General features: G+C 40.8%; 1 protein-coding gene across 5 annotated transcripts in view; it reads left to right on the plus strand.

Annotated features, from left to right (window-relative positions):
• The window catches only part of pitpnm3 (PITPNM family member 3), an 87,272-nt gene extending 63,614 nt beyond the window's left edge, over positions 1–23,658 (plus strand). For 3 of the 5 annotated variants that reach the window (XM_069161367.1, XM_069161369.1, XM_069161368.1), the window contains 12 exons: positions 1,493–1,650; positions 2,269–2,439; positions 9,619–9,807; positions 9,918–10,066; positions 11,683–11,799; positions 16,074–16,190; positions 16,305–16,453; positions 16,697–16,846; positions 17,682–17,865; positions 18,024–18,152; positions 18,323–18,717; positions 20,771–23,658. In XM_069161367.1, coding sequence (XP_069017468.1) covers positions 1,493–1,650; positions 2,269–2,439; positions 9,619–9,807; positions 9,918–10,066; positions 11,683–11,799; positions 16,074–16,190; positions 16,305–16,453; positions 16,697–16,846; positions 17,682–17,865; positions 18,024–18,152; positions 18,323–18,640 — 1,831 coding nt within the window. In that variant the 3' untranslated portion in view covers positions 18,641–18,717; positions 20,771–23,658. The remainder of the gene's footprint in view (positions 1–1,492; positions 1,651–2,268; positions 2,440–9,618; positions 9,808–9,917; positions 10,067–11,682; positions 11,800–16,073; positions 16,191–16,304; positions 16,454–16,696; positions 16,847–17,681; positions 17,866–18,023; positions 18,153–18,322; positions 18,718–20,770) is intronic. The other 2 variants (XM_069161370.1, XM_069161371.1) reach the window with 2 other exon arrangements.
• The last annotated feature ends 827 nt before the right edge of the window (positions 23,659–24,485 follow it).

The following is a 24,485-nucleotide window of genomic DNA, read 5'->3' on the forward strand; positions in this document are numbered from 1 at the left end:
CTTTTTAGTGTAAAGTGCCTGGAAAACCAGATAATGTACAGTTAAAATGACTCACTAGTAGCCATATGGGAATATACAGTATTAGTAATGCCTTCATTTAACAGAGGTATCGGTGTCGGATCTATTTGGTGCTTCATAATATTATGTCAGCTATTCACCCAATGCAAATGTCAGGTTTGTCATATTTATGTAACATACAGTATCTGTAACAGTTTGCCTTTAAATGAAAAGTAATATATCAGGAAGGGAAATTAAGGCCAAGAAAGATAACACTTTACTTTCTGCACCAGCATGGAAACGTGCGGTCTCTGAGGTGCAGCGGACCGCAGCGTTGTGGCCAATGAAAAGTGCACTTTCTGATTTTTGTCGAAATAAATGTAACATGTCTAAATGGGACTGGAGTCTATTTACGGAAATAGAGAACATGGATTCACCCGGTCTTTGTTATCACGCTCATCCCTCCGGTACGTGAACTGTTTGGGCAATAAGTTGTACTCGGTGAATCGCACATAAATACTACTCTCTGGAAATCTGGTGGAAGATCATAATTGCGTGGATGTTTTGCTGCATGACAAAATTTTCAACAGCAAACAGGTGGACAAGTGAAAGGTGGGCTCATTACGAGAGCGAAGGCGAAAACCAAAATAGAAAGCAATCAAACGCGATTGATTTAGCTTTTTGAAGATGGCTGGAGACTGTTTGCTAATCCTCTCCATGTAGGATTTAATGGGGGAAATGTTGGATTGCTAGTAAGCAGAACGATCTCATCAGGTCTGCAGCGGCGGGGTCTTCTGTGTGTGCGATGCAGCCTGTGAGGACGGAGGGAAAAGCTGCTCAGGCTGAGTCACGTAAGGCTCACAACGACCCCAGAATGTTAAAACATGCCAGCCAATCAGGACGCAACCAGAGGGTCACTGACTCATCTGGGTCGAGTCCAGGACATTTACCTTCCCACTTTCAGCCTACACGTTATTGACATTTGAGGTTTCATATTACACCTGCTGTTATTTTAGATAAAGTGCTTCATTGTAGACCAATCCTACAGCCTGGACTTGGTCATTCTTTGTTATACTGGCAGATGAGTAAAATACTCTTTGAAAAAATATATTTCTGTGTTAATTACTTCTTACATTTTTCATATAAAGCAGAGATGTTAAAAGTGAAGAACAAACATCAAAGTATTTCTTCTGCATAGTCTGAGGACTCTGAGGTACATCCCAATGATGCACATTTTATTGTTTTATTACAAAATGAATGATCATTTCATAAAATCTTTACATGCCTTCGCATTGTTAGTTAGTCGTGATTCTCGGTGGCCATCCCAATAAAATACCATTCTGCCAAAGAGAAGCTACTGAATTAGCATCCATGAGCATGAAGCTTGCCAATTGATGACACATGTAAGAGAGCGGGTAGTCAGCAGTGAGAAAAAAAAGTATATTGTGTCGTAACTGCAAATTATAATACCCTGATTTATTTGTCTAATCCCCAGTCTGATGAAGGAGAGCGCTGGGGTGTGCGGGGGCAGCAGCGCCAGCCTGCTTTTGAACCCGGGCCAGTTTGATTTCGAGGTGTCTGACTGCTTCCTGCTCGGCTGTCCGCTGGGCCTCGTGTTGGCCATGAGACGCACTGTGCTGCCGGCCGTCCATGGTAAGAATCACTTACAACAATCACCATTGAAGTGTACTAGAAGGGCTACAAATAACATTAGATTGCTATACATTTTTGTCATTTCATAAAGTTTCTGAGAAAATAATCCCAACACTTTAAAATGGATCAAGCTAGTTCAGACGGAATTTTGCTTTGATTTTATCACTCCATTTATTTGAGTGTTTGTGTTAAGGGTCTTGGCAAAGGCCCACAAAGTAAACAAAAGTGATGTGCAACCAAAAACCTTCCCCCAGGAAACAGGAAGTAGAAGCATAAAAACATAAAAGTATCAACATAACATTAACAAACAAGATAACATCAACAAATACAAATAAATGTTGGATGACAAGTGAAACTTATAAATACAAAAAATATGATTTAAAGTGCATTTTGAACTCCTGTGAACTTGTTCAAGAACTAAAAGCAAACAGGTTCCTCTGACAGTGGGCACAGTTTAGAGACAGTTATTGTCACCTGGATTTAATTTTTCTATATAGCCAAAAGTAAAACATGCTCAGTCAGACATTGTTTTAAATCTAGCACTGCTACACAACAGACTATCACCCATATGTGCCTTTCTAGCGGTAATGTTTGTCCGTTGTGTTTTCTGACCCTCAGTGAGCCAGCTTCATCCAGCTTGCTCTCAGATTTTCAACCTGTTTTACCCCTCGGACCCTTCGGCTTCCAGACTGGAGCCGCTGCTGCAGCCTCCCTTCCACAAATTGCCACCGTTTGCTGTACCACGCTACCAGCGCTACCCACTCGGAGACGGGCGCTCGGTGCTCATCGGTAGGAGGGGGAAATCAATTTACAAGTGTGGGAGAACTGCTTCTGAATATTTTATTGCTCAATTTATTTTCTGGTATAATTGTCTTGTATAATAACCTTTTGCATTTCAAAGCTGCTGTGAATCCTTGGAGGAATTCTGTTAGTGGGACTAGATCACAGCGGCAGACAGATTCTATGACTTGGTAATGTGGATTTTTACCGGCGCACAAGTACACAGATACAGGCCAGAAAAAGCCTTGATCCCATCTGTGTGAGTTTGTCCTGCAGGGCTAAATTCTGGTCTCAGAGCCTGCAGTTTGAAGTAATTACACTTAATCTTCTGGCGGTGCGGTACCTTTAGCCTGACACGGCTCTCTGAGGATCAAGCACAGTATGTGAACAATCGGTTAGTTCTTAATTAGCCAGTGATTTATTTGAAGCATGTTTTAGCCCACTTTTGGGACGCAGAAACTCGCTCTAAACAGCCCTTATCATGCATAGCCTGGTTCCGCTGCCTCTCTATCCACCTACATCCCTGAGCGAAAGTAGGACAGAGAGGAATTGAATGTGCTAACTAACAGCCTGCGACCAGCAACCTAGATACCAAGATAAGACATAAAGAATTATAAAACGCTTTTATGCAATTATAAAGAAATACGGAAAGCAAGTAGTGAGAGAACAATATGCTCGCCCACCTACAGGAAAAGCCTCACTGCACCCTAGGCATGTCGATCAAACCAGGCACGCCCCCAAACACACTTTTCTTTGTCTAATATTTAATTAAAATTTGAATTATTTTCAGAAGGAACACCAGAACACTAATCAGAAGGAGTGAATTAACCAAATTTCACCATTATGACCTATGGAAAAACATTAGTGACTTGAAAAATCTTGAATATTAGCATATGGAACCAGAGGTTTTTTGGGGCCAGCCTCTAGTGGCCCTCAGTGGTGTTGGACTTTAAGGCATTTTTCACAGTGGCAGACACTTTTGTCCATTTCTTTGCTTGAAACACTCACCTTTTAAAATAGGCAGCAGAATTCTCTACTGGGGGTGTAATTGATTTATTTCACCAGTCGTGTTCACAGCGGTCATTAATTGAGTTTACATGAGGCTATTGGAAAGCAGTTGCGTAATGGAAGCCGGACCGGAAAATTGGCCACCAGATATATTGGTATTGATTGAATTCAGTTTTATTTATACAGTGCAAATCACGCATACAGTGCATCCGGAAAGTATTCACAGCGCTTCACTTTTTCCACATTTTGTTATATTACAGCCTTATTCCAAAATGGATTAAATTCATTTTTTTCCCTCAAAATTCTACACACAATACCCCATAATGACAATGTGAAATAAATGTTTTTGAAATTTTTGCAAATCTATTAAAAATCAAAAATGAAAAAAATCACATGTACATAAGTATTCACAGCCTTTGCCATTACACTCAAAATTGAGCTCAGGTGCATCCTGTTTCCACTGATCATCCTTGACATGTTTCTACAACTTGATTGGAGTCCACCTGTGGTAAATTCAGTTGATTGGACATGATTTGTAAAGACACACACCGCCTATATAAGGTCCCACAGTTGACAGTGCATGTCAGAGCACAAACCAAGCCATGAAGTCCAAAGAATTGTCTGTAGACCTCCGAGACAGGATTGTATCGAGACACAGATCTGGGGAAGGGTACAGAAAAATGTCTGCAGCATTGAAGGTCCCAATGAGCACAGTGGCCTCCATCATCTGTAAATGGAAGAAGTTTGGAACCACCAGGACTCTTCCTAGAGTCGGCCGCCCGGCCAAACTGAGCGATCGGGGGAGAAGGGCCTTAGTCAGGGAGATGACCAAGAACCCGATGGTCACTCTGACAGAGCTCCAACGTTGCTCTGTGAAGAGAGGAGAACCTTCCAGAAGGACAACCATCTCTGCAGCTCTCCACCAAGCAGGCCTGTATGGTAGAGTGGCCAGACGGAAGCCACTCCTCAGTAAAAGGCTCATGACAGCCCACCTGGAGTTTACCAAAAGGCACCTGAAGGACTCTCAGACCACGAGAAACTAAATTCTCTGGTCTGATGAAACAAAGATTGAACTCTTTGGCCTGAATGCCAAGCGTCATGTTTGGAGGAAACCAGGCACCGCTCATCACCTGGCCAATGCCATCTCTACGGTGAAGCATGGTGGTGGCAGCATCATGCTGTGGGGATGTTTTTCAGCGGCAGGAACTGGGAGACTAGTCAGGATGGACGGAAAGATGAATGCAGCAATGTACAGAGACATCCTTTATCAAAACCTTCTCCAGAGCACTCTGGACCTCAGACTGGGGCGAAGGTTCATCTTCCAACAGGACAACGACCCGAAGCACACAGCCAAGATAACAAAGCGATGGCTTCTGGACAACTCTGTGTATGTCTTTGAGAGGCCCAGGCAGAGCCCAGACTTGAACCCGATTGAACATCTCTGGAGAGATCTGAAAATGTCTGTGCACCGACGCTCCCCATCCAACCTGATGGAGCTTGAGAGGTCCTGCAAAGAAGAACGGGAGAAACTGCCCAATAATAGGTGTGCCAAGCTTATAGCATCATACTCAAAAAGACTTGAGGCTGTAATTTCTGCCAAAGGTGCTTCAACAAAGTATTGAGCAAAGGCTGTGAATACTTATGTACGTTATATTTTCGTTCTTTATTTTTAATAGATTTGCAAAAATTTTAAACAAACTATTTTCACTTTGTCAGTATGGGATATTGCATGTAGAATTTTGAGGAAAAAAATGAATTTAATCCATTTTGGAATAAGGCTGTAACATAACAAAATGTGGAAAAAGTGAAGCGCTGTGAATACTTTCCGGATGCACTGTAAGTCACCCCAGATTATATATTGTTTAAACGTGGAACCAATGAGTAATCTTCGTGTTTCTCTTCTGTGTGACTTGTTTACAAAAAAGATCTGACAAATGTCTGTTTTTACCAGCGTGAACTGAGTTCCCAAGCTGTTTTTTTTATGAATTCAATGCTGCTCCGCCTGTCACAAACCGAGGTTCTTGACACCTCGTTGAGGCTGCAGCGCTGATAAAGGTGATGGAGTGTAAAAGCAGACGTCCACAGCATAGGCTTGCAGCTACGTCGGATTTTAATTATGGGTCTGCCTCATTGTTCCGTTGGTCGAGCTTGGATGCTGTCCAATTATGTGTTAAATTAAAAAGCATAGACAGGTGAAGGCACAGACACACAGAAGAAAGAGTGGCACACATAAGCCATTTCCTTCTCCGTAATATGGTAATTAGATGTTATGAAGGCATGGAGAGACAATCAAATATGGCTCCTGTGGGTAAGACTTTGACATCAGCACCCGTCAACAGTGGAGCTTTTATTATGATGAATGCTGCTAATATCGGGAGAATGAGCCCTCTTCTTATTGATTGCCAGCTATGGTCCAATGGGAAATGTGATCATCCTCCAAGACAGCAACTGCACATGGAATTTACAGTCATTTTTATCAGTATTGATCGTAGGACTAATGATGTTCTAATGTGAAGATGGTGATGTCTTTTTTGCTAAAAAGATGCGAATGAGCGTGCAGCTCAGAGCGAAGCAGGAGGTTGGAGGGGGAAGCTGCTGCATTAAGAGGTCATCGCCACGATGGAACCATCCACCCTCACTTTATGTATTCTCTGCTCAGACCTCCTTTTATCTGTCACCACTGTGTGTGCGAATTTATTCCACGTTTTCTTCTCTGATCTACCATCACACTTGTACAGCATGCGTGTACTCTTTGTTGTCTTCGTCAACACCTAGCCTCACCTTTCCTCCCAACCTTCACAGATCTTGATGCTGCTCTTCTTCCCCAGCACAAATCTATAGAAATTTGATGTGTGTGTATGTTTCAAATAATCTCTCTCTCTCTCTCTCTCTCTCTCTCTCTCTCTCTCTCTCTCTCTCTCTCTCTGCATCTCTTCCTCTCTCTGCTCATTGTGCTGTGAAGGAAAGACAGAACAGTGCGAACGTTCCAGAGACTGGAAGAGAATAAGGCTCCTCTGAGAGTTTCGGGGAAGGGCTCGTTAATGATAATAGATTGTTGAGTGAGTGAGTGTGTGTGTGTGTGTGTGTGTGTGTGTGTGTGTGTGTGTGTGTGTGTGTGTGTGTGTGTGTGTGTGTGTGTGTGCATGCGTGCGTGCGTGCGTGCGTACGTGCACACATCGCTGCAAAAGATATATATAGTGTATTCAAGGACCTTAACTTCAGCTGTAAGCAACAAAGCAGAAGGATTTGAATGGCAGGCAGTTATCATTATAACTGTCGAAACAGATCATTTTGAGGGAGTTATTAACGACACGGGATTCCTAGCCCTAGAAAGAGGCATTCAATCAGTATAATTTCAGAAACTCTGCCCAATCTCATTAAAACAAAAACACCAAAAAATTATAAAAACTCAATGATCTGAACACTGCAGCTCATCATGAGATAACGACGCAATATTATGCAGAAGTACCACTTCACCTAAACTGTCCAAGACTGCTATAAAAGAGCAGCTTCAAAAATGGTACCATATTTTCTGCAAATCAACTGAACATATCTAAATCTAAAACTGTGAATACCTTTCTTCTTCTTAACCTTTTTTATGTTTAATTGTAGCACAGATCTATTTTATTTAGAATGTTATTTTGTTGTGAAATTTTCTGTAATATCAAACAGGAAAAATCTAAATTGAGTAGGCAAGAGATGGCAAATGTTTTAAATGTTTTGGCATGTTGCATTATAATCATAAAATATCGACATGGTTTCATCAATATAATACAAAAATCAATATGCTGTACTGTGTCTGTACACCTTTACTTTCTGTCACTGCATCTCTCTTTTTCTCTCACACAGCTGTATTTCCATAACTTCAGATGACAACATATTGAATTGACTCTTTTACATAACCCTTACCTAAACCACACATCTTAAACCACATTTTCACCCTAATACGTAATGATGTAATATATGAAGTTTTGCTTTTATTTTGAAAGGAAGAAGAGTTCTCACAATAGTGTGTAAACAGATTTTTATCCCCATAACAAGTTATAGAAGTACACACTCATAATTTTAACCTGATCTAGATTACTTTAACCTACTAAACAATTCTTTATCACACACCCACACAATCCTTTAATAATGCTTATTTCTTCATGCAAAAATATATTTTTTGCCCCTACGTAATCAAAAGAAGATCAACGACACAGAAAATCTGTCATCCAGAGTAATAACTTTGACTTGAACTCAATATGTATCTTTTAATTGCACCTGATTCTTCTTCATGTCTCAGAGAGCGGCGAGTAATCTGTATTCTGCTGCGGCTGCTGATCCTTCCCAAACCAAACACGCACACATCTCAGGGTTTATTTATAGGCAGTCCAGCAGTCAGCAGGGAAAGTGTGAACATGTAAATGACCGTCTGCTCCACAAACCAAACTGCTACACTGGGTGATGAATCTGACACACGTCTTTACAAACTGATGGCTCGTTACAGATATTAAGAACAGGCAGGCGCACACATGCCATCCACGAGCGGAAGTTGTATTTGGATTGTTTGTGTTTGGTTTGATGTAAACACAGAAAGTTGTGTCAGTGAAAACTGAGGAGAATCTGTTCTTACCAAAAATGCTGCAGAATCCGCTCTCATAAAAGGCCAACCCAGACATGATGTGTTTAGGTGGTTCATTTGCAGGCAAGCCAGCACACTTGCTATCATTTTATCTCAGCTCTCCTCCGCCATGCTGTTGCCTGATCCAGCTCCACAGCTGGACCTTACATCCACCCTATCACGTCCCACTAGATTGATGTGTATTTCAGTAAATGGGAGATGGTAATTGTTATTATATCGCAGGAAGGTCATCTGTGCATTGAGTCTCCCCTTGAAATCCCATTCAGCTGTCTGGAATAGTTGATAGAAGGTAACTTCTAGGCTGTTATAATGGATGGTGCAAACAGTGCAGCACACTGGGGCATAGAAGAGTCACATGCAAGGAATTATGTTTTATTAAAAATAAATAGGCTACTATGTTTACTTATCACATAATGTTAAAAGTTTTAAAGGGAGAAGGCATGCTGGGAAATGCTTGTTTGTTTGTTCAACTCCTCCCATTCATTTGTGATAACGTGTCAACATTGTGATATTTTTTCTTTTGACAAGAAGCAAATGGATAAGAAGTTAACCGCGTAGGCTAAATGTGTGTATGTGTGTGTACACGAGCGAGAGGGGGCCGAAGAACAATATTTGCACCGAGGCCAATCGCAATCATGTAACGTGTCGGGGTCAACATTACATCTTTAGCACACTGTGTAATGACAGAGTAGAGGCTCATTCAGACATGTCAAGCCAGTTTCACAATAGATGTGCTGCACAATACTCAGCATGGCTAACAGGATAATAACTCCTCTTCAATTTAGTTACATAAAAAAACATTTTGATTTTCAAACAAGGTAGAAGAGGAAACAGTGTAGGAGTTCTCAACAAAGAGACAGACTTCATCTATTTTTGCAGTTGAACTTACTATTTTCTTGGTGATACTGTTAGGTAGAAGTTGAATTACATTCAGAACGAGTCTCTCTTCTTTTGTGCCCAGGATGTATTGCCAGGTTTGAGATAAATGTGCTATTGAACTGAGCTGGTAGACACTTGCCTCTCCAACTGTTAAATTATTGATGTAATATATGCTTCATCTCTGCTCAGTGACTTTGGGAATAACAACTAGATCCATGATGTCGACTGAAACCAGGTCTCCAGGGAAAACTCTAATTTTCTTATACAGTATTATCACCGAACAAATAGTAAAACGCTGCATGGAGACTCGCTGGTGGGAGAAAAGAAGCCCGACCTGATACATGATTCTACTTCTCAGCAAGAGCCAAGAGCAAGATGCTTTTCTGGACTTCTAAAGCCAATACCAAATACAAAACCAACAAAATGGATGCAGTTCCATGAAGAGTAGATGCACCATATCAGCTGTCATTGTATTAATCCTATTTAGTGCTTATCTTTAGTTTTCCTTGATAAAACCCAAAGCAGATCGATACGCAGCGAGAGGCTGTCTTATTAGGCGAATCAAAGCATTGATTGAACGACTCAGGACAGTCCGTTGTTGTGTGATTAAAGCATTTCTTTTCCCCTCCCCTCTCCATTTGTCCTTGTCTTTTGTCTTTCCGTCTCCGTCCCTATAGCAGAAAGTATTCAAGGCCACCCAAATGTGTTTTTGCAAGGAGAGCAGTCTCACGGAGGTCCAGCTTCACAACAGTCCTCCGAGGCAAAGACTGAAGGAGATGAGGGAGGTCGTCGAGCCAGCGTGACCAGTGTGGAGAGCGAAATATCGATTTGCTCCTTGGGCCAGCTGGGAAACACCATCACTGACAGTGAGTGCGATGGGATTAGAGAAACATTCTTTCTTTTATCTGCCAGAGATGAATGTGAATTGATAAAGTTTTGTAAGATGGCCTCAGATTTCCTCATGTATATGTTTCAGTTTCCAGCAGCTGGTGGGGCTCCAAGAGGCTGGACTATGCTCTGTACTGCCCCGATGTGCTCACATCGTTCCCAACCGTGGCTCTGCCTCACCTTTTTCACGCCTCCTACTGGGAATCCACTGACGTAGCAGCTTTTGTTCTCCGGCAGGTAGGAGAGACCTTTCTGATGGTTTTATCGTTTTCTCTCCACCAGGTTTTACAAACTGGGAGAAGTTTCTTCTTCGTTAGAGGTTCCCTAACTTTTCAGACCATATACCAACTGCAACATCCCACTGCAGACGCCAACAGTTTTCATAAAATACAATTGACACATTTTTTTCAAAACCTTAAGAAAGGCTAAATAACAACAACATGCGGCTACTGTTTTACAATTAAAGAATACATTTACATCTCTTGGTAGAAGTGGCACCACTCAGAGGCTCAACTACAGACTCTGACCTAAATTTCTCCCATCTCAAATTATGATGATGAATATGAGAAGGATGTTGACTGAAACCTGAGACACCAGCAAAGACTGCGTACCACACTATGTCATATTAAAATCATGTTCATTAAAAAGCAGAGCACCTACAGAAGAAAAACATGTATTCACCCTGCCACTGTCTGTTGTCATGTCTTCTGAAATATTGTAAGGGGAATAAGTGGAGCACAAAGGAAATACAAAGTCCTAAAAATAAACTAACAAACAATGTTTTTTAGAGTCATTAGATGTAAGAGCTGAGCAAAAAGTACATGATTCTTCTTAATTTTTTTACCCACCATAGACCACTTTTTGTTTTTTTTTATTAGGGGACAGACAGGACAGAGGATCTTCAGGGGGAAATAGCAGGTCAACAGTATTTGCGTCATAGAGGTGATATACAGTATCTGAAAGCTGAGAACCTGTAGATTAATTTGAGATGCAGCTCAGCACTCTGAGGCGAGGTTTTTAGCCCCCTTCCAACAAGCTAGTGTGACATGGTTGGCAGCAGCAGATGATCTTAACTTAAGCTTTAAGACCCAGCCGCCACAGCCTCCGAAAGACAATGATGTCATCTGTGGGTCTCGGACAGGTTCAAACAAAGCCAGATCACGCACCTCCGTTTGTCAAATTTGATTTTTGATTTTGATTTTATTCACTTTATTAATCCCCGAGGGGAAATTTCTTCACTACAGCAGGGGGGCTCTCAGGGGGGAGCTGCTGCAGCAGGCTGCCACTAGCGCGGCGCCAGGTAACCTGACCTGAGGTGCATGTTTTTGGATGATGGGAGGAAGCCGGAGAACCCGGAGAGAACCCACGCAAGCACAGGGAGAACATGCAAACTCCGCACAGAAAAGCCCAGGACCGGATTTGAACCCGGAACTTTTTTGCTGTGAGGTGACAGTGCTAACCACTGCACCACCGTGCCGCCCAAATTTCAACATATTTAAGAGAATTTCTTCCACTGTTCTAAAACGAGGAGCATCTTATGGTCCAAGCCACCCAGTAACTGCGTGTGAAATGAAATGCAAGTGCTCTTTCAAGTAGTGAGTAATTTTCTACAAGTACTCCAAATCAACCCGTCGCCCTTAATCTGTCACAAAGGCAAAGGCTTTCCATTAGAATTATGATTTATGATGCTTAAATATGATGGTAGATTTTCTTTTAAGACCTCTGATTGGAGATATTGTACATTATTATTTTATTTTCTGAGACCAAGGTCACTGCTGATAAACAGCAAATATGTCCTGTTTGCTGAGAGGAAGGATATAAAATGCCTGCTCTTGTATGTGTTCAATCGGCAGCTCATGCGATGTGACTGTTTGAAAACCCAGGAAGCAGACAACTTGAACTCGGCTCCGTTCTCTCCCTCCAGCCCACGAGAAAAATGGCTCAGAAGGAGGACACATGTCAAACTAAGGGTAAGGAATTATTCAGTGTTTATTTTTGTTTTTTTTAAAGTATAAATATCCTTTTGTCCCAGTTTGCTCTGATGGAAAAAAAATTTAACAGACATGTGAATTTATAGTTGCTCAGGTAATTTTTCAAAGCTCATATTTCAACTTTATGTGAACAACTTCATGAATATTTTGACAAAGGACTTTAGCTCAGTCACAATATATTTTATATCCTGGGATTTTGTCTCCAAGGTGCTTCTAATTCCCAGATATACTCGCCCCCACAAACACAGCAGAGATAGTTTTTCTTGGGCTTGGGTCATAACTGCTGAACAACAGTCAACAATGGGAGAGTTCCTGACATACCATGATGTAAACAACATGTGTTTTCTCTCCTCTTCTCAGAAAACAGCTCTTAATGTCTCCATTAATGCTTTCATTTTCCTCAATGTCCAAAAAAAGCTTTAAAGCATCGCATCAGGCTGCCGCAATGGCCTTGCATATATTCCAACTATTAATACAGTTATCTTTACCAGCTGAAGTCGCAGTGCTTCAGCGCTGTGTCGTGCATTAATGGTCTCTGACCTGAATATTATGAAGGTATTTTTGTGTCTTTAATATGTAAACAAAAAAACTGTTTTGAGAGCAAATTTCTCGCACCGAGAATAAAATTGTAAACAAATTTATAAATATTATAAATTTAAAAATTTACTCTCAAAACTGTTTGTTTTTTGATTGCATAATAAGGATACAAAAATACCTTCACCTTCTAAAATACTCCCACACATTCATCTTTAAGCACAAAAGTGGGCAGACACACGCAATTACTTGATGCTTCTGAGCCTCGCCGTGGAGAACAGTCAAGGTGACACTGCTATTCATTTTCTAAAGACACAAAGTTAGCGACCGTTGCTTTTTATGGGGCTATAAATAGAACTGTATAACCAAGGTACAATGGAAACATATCTTTGAGTTTGAAGGTTTTCTTTTTTCAGCGTCATCTCGTTTATGCGTCACCTCTGCTAAGAGCTGTGTTTATTATGTTCGTGTGTGAGAAATTGCCCCGTCCTGAATACAATTCAGGATGTTGAGATTTAGAGCAGCTCCGTGCTGATTCAATCTGGGCACAGCCAGCTCAGCTGCTGCAAAGTGGTACCATTCAGGGACTTGGCGTCTATTTCTGATGTTCCTTGGCGTGGTGAGACATATTTGTCCCAGCTGGAGAGGGACCACTAGTGTGGCTATTGTTTCTTGTGCTGTGAGCTGCAGTTTCACAGGCCAGGCAGGTGTCTCACTCATAACCTGTGTCCTCCACACTTCTGTCTATGAGTAGATGGTGATACTGAGCCAAATGTTGCTTGTTAGTGTTGTTTTCACATATGCCCACGCATAGACTTCTTAAGGAAAAACTAACAAGATATTGACCTCTGTCAGCCCTCCTCGAGCCACACAGTAGCAGGCTGTGATGTTCCATCTACTTTATGTTCGTGTATGTGCATGCACAGATGTGTGCATATATGTGTGCTTTCCATCACAGGACTGGAGTCCTCGTGCTGACATAATTTACTGTCGACAAAGCTAATGCAGGATAGCAGCTGGAAATGTTAAACTTCCTTGTTAAATGTCAAATCCTTTAAATCAATTTTCATTAGGTGGTGTGGTGAAACAGTAAAAATACAACATTACGGTTGATCACATTAGCACTTAGCAGTATTTGTCATGTGCAGATGCTCCATTATCATTCATCGAGAGTTGGCAATAAACAGCAGCACTTTGAAGTAAACAAAATACCATCACAGCCTCCTACTCCTGATAAAACCACAGCATTAAACAAAGATGGACTAAACAGATTGCTTTTATCGATGTTGTTTTGGTGAAGTTATTCATCTGTGAGGGTGATTATGTTTGTGTTTACATAATTTGTCTCTCTTGATTGTATATTTTAAAAAGCGCACATTTTACCTCATGTGAACCAATGTGGAATGAGCGATGAAGCAATATCTACTGGGCAACAACCATGTTTTAGTGCAACCCAGTATCATGGCAAAGTGTGAAATAGACTCACTCGTCCGCTACAGCAGAACGTGAAAAAGCTTTGGGCTGTCTGGGCGTGAAAGTTCGTCATTTTGAAAGCGTGAAACTTCCACGCATGTAAATATGTTTTACACCTTGACAGCGCAAAGTGTGGCTATCTCAAGTTTTACTGTAGTGGACCGGTGTGTCAATTTCATGCTTTGCTGTGATATTGGGTTGTTTAGTGAGTCTAAAGCTGATTGTTAAAAAAAAAAAAAAAGAGCAGGTATGCAAAGTCAAATTTCCTATGATACTAAGAGCTAAGAGAAAAAGCAAGAAAAGCTGGGACGAAAATTAAGATTTCTGTCTTGGTGGTCCACAGTAGAGTCTGAATTATACATCATAGTGCTCATAATGTGCTATTAAAATGCAGCCTTACTAAGAACAGATTTAGGAATTAGTGTTTCTCTGCTGGCTCCATTTGAGGTACTGGGTGAATACAGAGAAAATAACATAAAAGCATAATACAGACTTAACAAGTTTTTTTTTTTTGCAAGTTCCGAGGTATTCAGATGGTCATTAAAATCTGGAGATGTGGCTCCTAAAGCACAGGAAACTGACATTTTCCATTCATTGTGTGTCTCAAAGTGAAGACTGGTTCTGCACGGACACCTCCAGTGATTTTAGAGGAGCCTCACAATAGCTCAGGCAGACACAGAAGCTGCTGCATACTCATCCTACATGCTGTCTAACCGAGCCTGAGGTGTATAGCATTGTAGAGCATTGCGCAAAAGTTTTAGGCACTTTAAATCACATACATTACACAACCTCATCAGGGAGGCGCCTGATTGGTCATCATAAAGAGCAACCTTCAAAGAGAAGTCCTGAAACCAATGGTATGACCCCAATAAAGGACTATCAATCTGGGATGAAGAGACAGAAGTAATCAAGATGGCAAATTGTGTTTGAAAACACCGTCTGATGACACTATTCCTGAAAGCATCCTCGATCAATATTTTACGCTTGAAAGTATATTCTGTAATAATTATTTCCCGCTTATTCACGAAAAAAAAGATAACTAATCTAAAAGAAATATTGAATATTAGGATAACGACAAGATTGGACTGTAAAATAATGTGAGAAGACAATATAGATTTGTTGGGTGTAAAGTTTTTCCAACAATACCAAGAGATCTCATTGTCATTGTCGTAAAAAAACGTGAATGTAATGTTTCCACAGAAGTTTGCCACCAATGCACCCGAGAATATGTCAACTTAGCTTGTTTAATTGTCTGCTAATTGTAACTGAGAATGATCAATTGGACGACAACCTTTGTGGAACAGGAAATTGGATATGTTAATGCTAAGCAGCACTTAAATTTAAGTGTTTTTGCTTCAGACATAAGCGCTGCAATATTGTGATGGGAAATAATGAGATCTGATAAATATATCAGCAATATTGTTTCAGAGACATTTGAAAGCTCATTAGTGATCATTTAAAAAACCCAAAGTCCAGCAGTGTGTATTAAACCGTACTCTAAATTGGTTGAAATTTGGATGGATGGATGGATTTTTTTTTCTATACATGAAAGAAAGTATCAAAAACAAAGACAAAAATATTCCTTTAAATATGAAATCAAATGTCAGCACTAACAAATGGCTGAATGTGTAAAGTAATTAAGGGTAAGAATGCTTAATTTACAGGATTAATGCATCTTTGAAATTGGCCTTTCTGTCCTCTTAAAGGCAGCAAAACAAAGGGATAGAGCTTCTCTCTTTGTTCTGGTGTTTTGAAGGGAAAAAGAGGTGGTGTTATATAACTTCCTGGGAGTCTCCATCAACATGACACAGCCCGCATGTGGTATGAAGGGCAGTTACATGTACATGTGAGGATGTCAGGTGAGGTTAGGTCTTTAAAACCTGTGATTTAACAGTGGTCCTTTGAATCATTGTTGATATGAAAATACTTACGTAGCAGCTTTAAATCTATTTTCATGTTTTACACCTGAGGCTCTGCTTGGTGAACTCACACTCTCCTTCAGGCTTCATTAGGTTTTGAGCACAAAGGAGGGGAATTAATTCATGGGAATTAGGATTGTTATGAGTAATAAAATAATCTCAACTCAAACTCCACTTAGTAGCTTTTTTAGACCATTTAATCACCTGTCACACTGAGTAACTCATGTCAGAGCCCCACAGATAACTTACAGTACTGTTATGGCTTAAAACGGTGATGTTAGTGCCCTGAATGACGAATGTGGTGCTCCTTCATGCCTTGAACTGTAGAACGTCACAGCCAACCACAGGGTTAATGACGTCATTGCCACGGAGGATGGGCTCCAGATTCTGGTTGGTCGCTTCATGTATGGCCCCTTGGACATGGTCACTCTGACGGGAGAAAAGGTGAAAAGCACCAATATGATTTATTACTATATGCTGTATATGTTTTTTTTTTGTTGTTTTTTATCATAAACTTGACATTGATGTGAACCTGTTGAACTACCCGGCCCCTCTTAGGTGGACATTCTGCTGATGACACAACCTCAGTCTGAACGCTGGGTGCACTTCGACACAGAGCTGACCAACAGCAGCGGCAGAGTCGCATACACCATACCCAAGAGCAAGAAGCTGGGCCTGGGAGTGTATCCAATTAAAATGGTTGTCAAGTAAGCATTCATGGAGCTCGCCCTCTCGAGTGCTGCGTTGTCAAATAAGACGTAGAAATGCAAAGAAAAGGAGAGAATTGTGAAATTGACTTGTATACTCCTGCTCCTGCTGTGCTTGTGTGTGACATTCTTGCTCGAGAGTGGAGCGTAAATGGTGGCTTCGAAGGGAGTAACAACTATGTGTGGCAGCTGCATTTTCTCTTTTTTTTTTTTTTAATGTAAATTCTCTCTGTCAATCTCAAGGGGGGATCAAACGTGTGCAGAGGCCTACCTGACTGTGTTGCCACGGGGCATGGAGTGTGTGGTCTTCAGCATCGACGGCTCTTTTGCTGCCAGCGTATCCATCATGGGCAGTGACCCCAAGGTCCGCCCCGGAGCCGTTGACGTCGTCAGGTAACAGTCTCTGGATGAGTGGGAGTATGTGTGTGTGTGTGTGTGTGTGTGTGTGTGTGTGTGTGTGTGTGTGTGTGTGAATATAATACACATCTTGAGTGATTAAAAGGAGCTCAGGAGAAAGGAGTAGCGGTTGTGTATGCTTGTATGAACACTATGGGCCTGATTTACTCTTTGCATGTGCAAACTTTACACCACCCACAGAAAAATGTCCTGAGCTGATCCAAAGAATACGTAGAGAACATGTTTTTACAACCGTGTAAGCCATTCTGAGATGTCAGAGGCAAAAATGATTTCGACATATCTGTCTGTCCAACGATGCCATTTTTGAGTCATTGAATGATCTGAATGAAGATTTATAGCCATCAAGAAGGAGGAGCCACACAATACCAGCAACTGTCTTTTGTTTTTTCCCCACAGCGTTTGATTTTCTCACTGACAATCTCCCATGTAGCGTTTCTTCTTGTTATATTTATATTTGTTTGCTGTAGCCGAAACAATGTGCTTATTGGCCTCCTCCACTTGTACCTCTAATTCAGTCGGATCAAATCTCCTTTTCCTTTCGCGGTCGTTCTGTTTTCCGTCCAAACTGTCCATGGTTGGAATCACTTTAAAACATGCAAACCCTTCATTTAATAAGAGTGATTTGCAGCAGATATAATTTTGCAATTAGTAAATCACCCCCAAAACGGGTGCAAACTTAAAAACTCAATTTAGTACCTTTTTTTTTTTGAGATCTTAGTAAATCAGGCCCGTAGGTGTTTTAAGGAAGCATGTCCTCTCCGTGATAAAGAATCACTTTAATGTGTGTTTGCTGTTGTGTATTCACATGAAGGCATTGGCAGGACCTGGGATATCTGATCATCTACATCACAGGCCGCCCTGATATGCAGAAACAGCGTGTGGTCTCCTGGCTCTCGCAGCACAATTTTCCCCAGGGGATGATCTTCTTTTCCGAAGGCCTGGTTCACGATCCCCTGCGACAAAAGACCATCTTCCTCAGGAACCTCATGCAGGAGGTACACCACTGAGAGAAAAACTATCGCTCTGACACTCACTGAACAAAGGAAACATTTTGTTCCCTCCTCTCTTTGTCACTCCCGTCACTGTTTTCCAAGCTTACAGTGTTGTCGCCTTTGGGTTGAGCCTCACACATTGTTATTTTCTCTCTCACCAGTGTCACATTAAGATCAACTCTGCTTATGGCTCCATGAAGGACATCTCTGTTTACAACATGCTAGGCCTCAGCCCCTCGCAGATTTACATTGTTGGCCGACCTTCAAAGAAGTACCAGAACCAGTGTCAGGTATTACACTTCAGTTGTGTCCTTTATCTATTTTCTTAAGGAGCATTTCATAGTGTTTCTTTCTTCCTATTTCACTGCAAAAATGTAGGTCCTCCTTTTGTTTTGTTTTTCCATTTAATTGAATCTTCTTACTTCTCTGTTTCTGAATTTCTTACACTCTCTCTGTGTAGTTCCTGAGCGAGGGTTATGCAGCACACCTCTCCACCCTTCAGTTTGGGCACAGAGCCAGACCCAAGAAATCCCCTTCAGTCCGTATGGTCTTGAGGAAAGGATCCTTCGGTCTCTCGGCGAAGCCCGACTTCCTGTGTAAACGCACCCACCTGCGAAGGACCATGTCGGTCCAGCAGCCCGACCCGCCGTGCACGCCCAACCCCAAGCCGGAGAGGGCTCAGAGCCAGCCGGAGTCGGATAAGGACCACGGGGGAGGAGGAGGGGGACCGAGTGCGTGGGGACGTGCCTCCATACATCGTGGAGACACCACTCCCTGACATTGGAGAAGAGATGGAAGGATTGCAGGAGGACAGAAGAGGAGGAGAACAACGGGGTTTTAGTGTCCGGGGCCAAGGTGACATCTAATTGTTTTAGTACAGGATGATTACAAGTTTACACAACTTGTGTCTTTTTTCTAGTAGCTTTGGCCACTTACTGATTTGCTAAAAACAATCATATACAAGCTTCAAATTGAGAAAATGACAGTGGACAGTAAAAATGTATTTTATTTTCACTCAATATTCACAGTCTTTTTGGGCAATTTGCTTATCACTCAATTGTGAAGATAATCTGGTTAAAGTGGTCGGGTGTGTCTTAGCATGATCACACTGTCCTTCACAAGTGATGCAGATTGCTGCCGGGACAGAACAATGCGCCGCTCTACTGTACGGCACTATTTCAAATTACGAAATGGAGTAAAAAGGCACACCCTGTGTTTTGAGCAAGCGGCAACCAACAGTGATGTTTGTGATCGGCCGTTATGAAGCCTCGAATTCATATTTTGGCCGGCATCTTGGTAGTTTAAAGTGGTTTGGAGCAGGAAGTGACCATATTTGGACGATCTAGGGGAGGAGAAGCGAGTGGTTGATCTGACTGATCTGATTGGAAACCTGACGATACTGAAGACTAAGTCTAAAACACAGCTTTTAAAGTTTATTTTCTAATTAATGATGGATTATTGTCAGAAAACTAATAAGAAAGAGTGACTTTTGCTAGCAAAACCCCAAAAACTTGTGGAAAAAAATTATTAATTTAGAATTTTATGAGACTTTATGAGTCTATGGAGCCTCTGGTGGTAATTGGTGGTATTGCATCTGGTATCGGCCTCATTTTTCAGACCCGGTAGCTACGTCTACTTTTATATACAGTCTATGGTTCCAAATCGACTATGTCGTTTTTCTTTTAGTACGTACTGCAGCTACCCTTACAAACTATGTACTGTTGCATGTAGTATGTATAAAATCGGGACATACAACTCCATCATAGGAATACACATTGAACTTTGACCCACTCGGTCATATCCATCACGATCCATAGCGCGACATTTGAAGTAAAAAGAAAAAGGATGTGATCTGGAACGAGTACGATTCCTTTTAATGCTTCTTCTTCTACTTCTTCTTTTTGTCGGTGGAGCATTAGCGCCACTAATTGTCTCGGTCGTTCAGTCGTTGTGAGGTATCTTCTGCCACGCAGAGGATTGTGGGTCAGAACAGTCAGAGTAGCTTGCTGGCCCGCAGACTGCAAAATACGATCGGATGTAGTAGGACGTAGGTATTTTTAGCATCCGACATTTAACATACTGTATACTGGAACATACTAAATGTTTTTCTGGCATATGAAACGCAGGAAAAAAAATTGTTTTTTTTTTTTGTTTTTTTTTGTGTAGTTTAGTGAAATAAACATTCTGGTTGCTCGTGTTGGCGAATCAGTGTAAAAGAGTACTCCAGTGGATTAATACTGCACTTTCCTGAATTTGGAGGACTCATGAGGAACAGATGAAGGGGGAAATATTCTGACCGTTCATCCTTTTTTGGGTTGATGTGTAAAATCAGTAGAGTTTACTGGAGTGTTTTGAAATGCCACAGCACAGCCCTGACACAAACACAGATTGATTTTTCTTACGACTGTTGAGTTCAGACAAAGTCAATAAACGTCGGCTGTCATTCAATAATGTTACGCGGTGCATGTGATACATTACAGTCTTTACATTTTTAGTCACAGAGGCATTATTTCTGTTATAAGAATGATTAATTGTAAAAGCACATACGAAAAATAGAAGAGAGGGGAATAATGAGGTAAAGTAACAAACAGGTTGTTATTTTTTGGTGAATATTCCTGTGGCAACCTGAGTATGAGATTCTATTATTAGCAGCAGTTCCCGAGCAGGACTGATTGTAAATGTGCCCATGATGATGCTTATACAAATGAAAACTGGAATTATCCTGCGGTGCTTGAAATCCACTCATTTATAGATTTGGAAATATTGTATGTGTGATTCTGGTGATTTGAGCTGTGTCATTCTGAGAGCCCGTGGAAACAAACATGCCGATACACCACATACACGCGCTCATTGATGTGTTGAATTTTCCTGGACTGTCGGAGACTAATTTTCCTCTCTCGTTTGACAGTGTCACCTCTGCCTGCTGTACATGTACATTGGATCCTCTGCTGGTGTCCCTCTCAGCTCAGCTTTACCTCCTGCTCGGCCCTCTACACTTTGCCATTTTCCTGACCTGCTCAGCGGATGATGACACTTTGTCTTGTAAAGTTTGAACATTTGCTCGAGAATTGCAATGAATTTTCCGCGAATGTCTGTGTAAAGCTGAAATTGTGTCTAATTGTAAACTCGGCAGAATGTACTTCAGATACACACATATTTATGCACGTGCACATGCACACACACACACACACACACACACACACACACACACACACACACACACACACACATTCCCCAGAGGATAAAAAAAAAGTGATGATGGTGGGTACTTTGCTTTTGAGACCTTACCCCAGCCTGAGCAGCAGATACTGCACCACGCCCTGGTCCTATTCAGACTGCTGTGATGACAGGCAGCCATGTGGAGTGACTCCTGCGCTAACTCTTTGCTGATGTAAATACCTATTACACATTGTCCCTGCGTGAGCCTCTGGACACAGAATCACTGTGACATTCAGGTTCAATCTCCACATGAGTTTTTGCAATCTGGAGCCCCAAACAGACCAACCTCGCCGAATGCCAGCCTCTGCTTCTATGTCACTCCCATTTTTCCCTCACGTTGTGGTTGGCTTTACTTCCCCCCTTCCTTCCCCTCAACCAGTCAGGCAGAACATGCCTTTCGACAGCCGCCTCAGACCCGGTCTGCAGCCGCGGAAGCGCTGTGGTGTGCACAGCTCGGTCCCTGAGGTCACATTTGCACTATACCATTGTGGTTCTTGATTTAGCTGCAATTTTGGCTCCAGAAACAAAGAGTTGTATCTTTCTGTATTTGTAGTTTTTTTGTTGTTTTTCCAGCAGATTGTTCACTGCTGCTGCTTGTTGCTAACTGTAACTACTGAAAGATTAAACACAAATAGTTTGTCGGAAAATGTTTATTTTATCAAATATGTTTACAGATTGATAGACGCAGATGTAAAAAGTGAGCAGAATTTGTTTCCCACATAATTACAATGACAATGTAATGTAATGTAATGACATTTTTGGCAGTAGTTTAGTTGCTTGGTAGTACCTTGCAGGATATTGTACAATAATAGACACAATACCAGTTGAAACTCCACCAGGATGCCCTCGTATCCATTTATTACAGCTGCTCTGGAACCAATAGATTTGTGATGAAATCTGATGCTGTCTTGTGCACTTGACGTTGATTTGAGTCTTACTGTGGTCATGTTTAAAGATATGTGCAAGTTGAACATATTTTTCTATGAGGAAATATTGTAAATAGAAATATTTTCAATGTATGTTTTGGAACCTTTCGTTGTTTGACTCGTTGAATGGTTGATTTTTTGCCTTAAATTGTATTTGATGTTGTGTAGAGATACAGAATAATTAGTTTGACCAAAGTTTTACTGGTACTTCATGACAAAGTGCATTTTATCTGGTTGATATTTTGCTTTGACACGTGTGTGGGAGTGTCTAAATATCTGTTGTATAGTTCTATTTACTGACAACATGAAGACAGCTGTGACGATTAAATGCCTCTGTGGCGGTGGAAACATATCTGCATGTTCTCCCTGTAGCTCACTACTGCCGGTGTTTGGGAATGGATTATTTTTATAGACCTGCATTGGATCAGTGTGTTGGAGGTTTTCACAGTTGAGGTTTTTATACCTAACAAAGGGGGCTTGTGTGTTTTTTGGGGTGTCTTGCTTTAACTGCAAACCTGAATAGTGTAGTGAGACGTGCAAGCCAGGTGGGAGTTATCTTTCACTGTTCTTCTCCTGTACACGGTAGGTGGCCCAGTAATTAGCTATTTAATTACTGCTAAGGATGTATGATTCCCTGTAGTGCAGCCCCTGTAATTGCAGTGCACCAATTAGCATTACTTGGTAATTATATAATGTACAAACAATACTGTAATACTCAACTTGATTTCATTTTGCATTTAGATAGTAAATCAAAACAACAAAATAATCATTCCAACACGTGCACACAATAATTAAAGTGATTCTATTGGTGCGTACAACACATGCTATATACTCTGAATGCCATGATGATACATTGAAGGAGTGAAATATTAAAGCATCATTTTAGCACAGCAGTGTTAGTAAATGGCAGATAAAGATCTAATGATTAAATGGTGATGCATGATATTAATTATTTGATATTATGTATATAATGGCTATCAGTTGTCATGTTTCTGGTAAACAAATGAACAACAGAGTATTTGTTTGTAAACAGGTATTGTAAAAGAATTCCACGAATATAATTTCAACCATAACATGGCGAGTAAAGTCAAAAATGGGTACCTAAATTTATAGTAAATAATAAAGTTTTCAACAGTAAAAATACTTTTAACTGCAAAGCCTCCTTTTTGGGCCTCCTGCATGGACACTGTTAATGATGTGATGTTACCTCAGACTTTCACTGGGAAACTATATAAATTCCAGTTTCATTATATTGGATACCAAATTAATTCCAATATCCAAGACAAACAAAAGAATACCACTATATATTATATACTATTAAATTATCCTACTTTTAAGTGTTACCCAAATATTCCCTTAAATATTATTAATCTCTTAATGTCATGATTTAACTATTGAGTGCTGACCTAATTTGCCATTTATTAACAATTTTTATGAGTAGCAAGTTAACTTGTTGCTTTTATTTATTTTGTAGTCTTATTTTTGGTCTTAGTATTTCCCTTTGTACCAATGACCAAAAAAACACCTGGTTTTACTGCTGCAAAGTTCATTGGTTTGTACAGATCTTCTGTGATGATGTTTGTTATTGTGTTTATTGGACTCCGTCCGTCTTACATTATTGCCCAAATAAAGGTACATGAGTGTCTTGTAATGTTTTCCACATGCCCCTTACCAATGGAGATGGAAGCTGAATCACCTGCGATAAAAACAATTTAACTTCAAGGTGCTTTACTTTAGGGCATCAGAATAGGGTGCAATATTCCCTTAGAATTTGTAAGGCTTTCTGGTTATGACAAACTTAGCATCCTCACTAGGATTTCCTTCTTTTCACCATTCTCTTGGTACAGTATCTGACCCATAAATCATCCAGCAGGCCTTAGTGCTGACACTTACGGTGGCAGCCAGAGCTCGGGGCCTTATTCTGCCTCACACAAAGATCAGAGTGGTATTCCTGTGAAAGCAACGAATAGGTTCAAGCATGCGATTGCTGGAAATCAAAACAGTCAATTGTAATGCAGGGCTTTATCACATACTGCAATGGAGAAAGATGAGCCACTGATTTGTGGCACCTAATGTGGCTTTCAGTTTGGCTGTTGATTGACAAATTGTTGTGTGGTAGACATTCTGAAACATATTGATGTTTAGCAGGTAATCGCCTTATTGTTTTAGCATGTTGGCATGCTACCATTTGTAAATTAGCATTTACACAAAGTATAGCTGAGGCTAATGGGAATATCATTATTTTTAATGGTATTTGGAGGCACTGCAGGAAGCAAAATTTTGACGTGATGATTAATCAAAGGAAAAGTTAAGGAATTACGAAAGCAATTTTATCATAACTTTTTCAAGGTGCTTCACTAAAAACCAAGAACAACCGTTATGGTGGTGTTAAAAAAGAAAGAAGTGAGTGAATAGGCTCACCAAAGTCAGTGGACTTCATTCTCTGGGAATCTAAAAAAAAATTAGGATTTACAGATC

The sequence above is a fragment of the Embiotoca jacksoni genome, unplaced genomic scaffold, assembly GCF_022577435.1.
Source record: "Embiotoca jacksoni isolate LCO1_2020_lvr unplaced genomic scaffold, fEmbJac1.0.p SCAF_28, whole genome shotgun sequence".
In the NCBI taxonomy this organism is placed as follows: Eukaryota; Metazoa; Chordata; class Actinopteri; family Embiotocidae; genus Embiotoca; species Embiotoca jacksoni.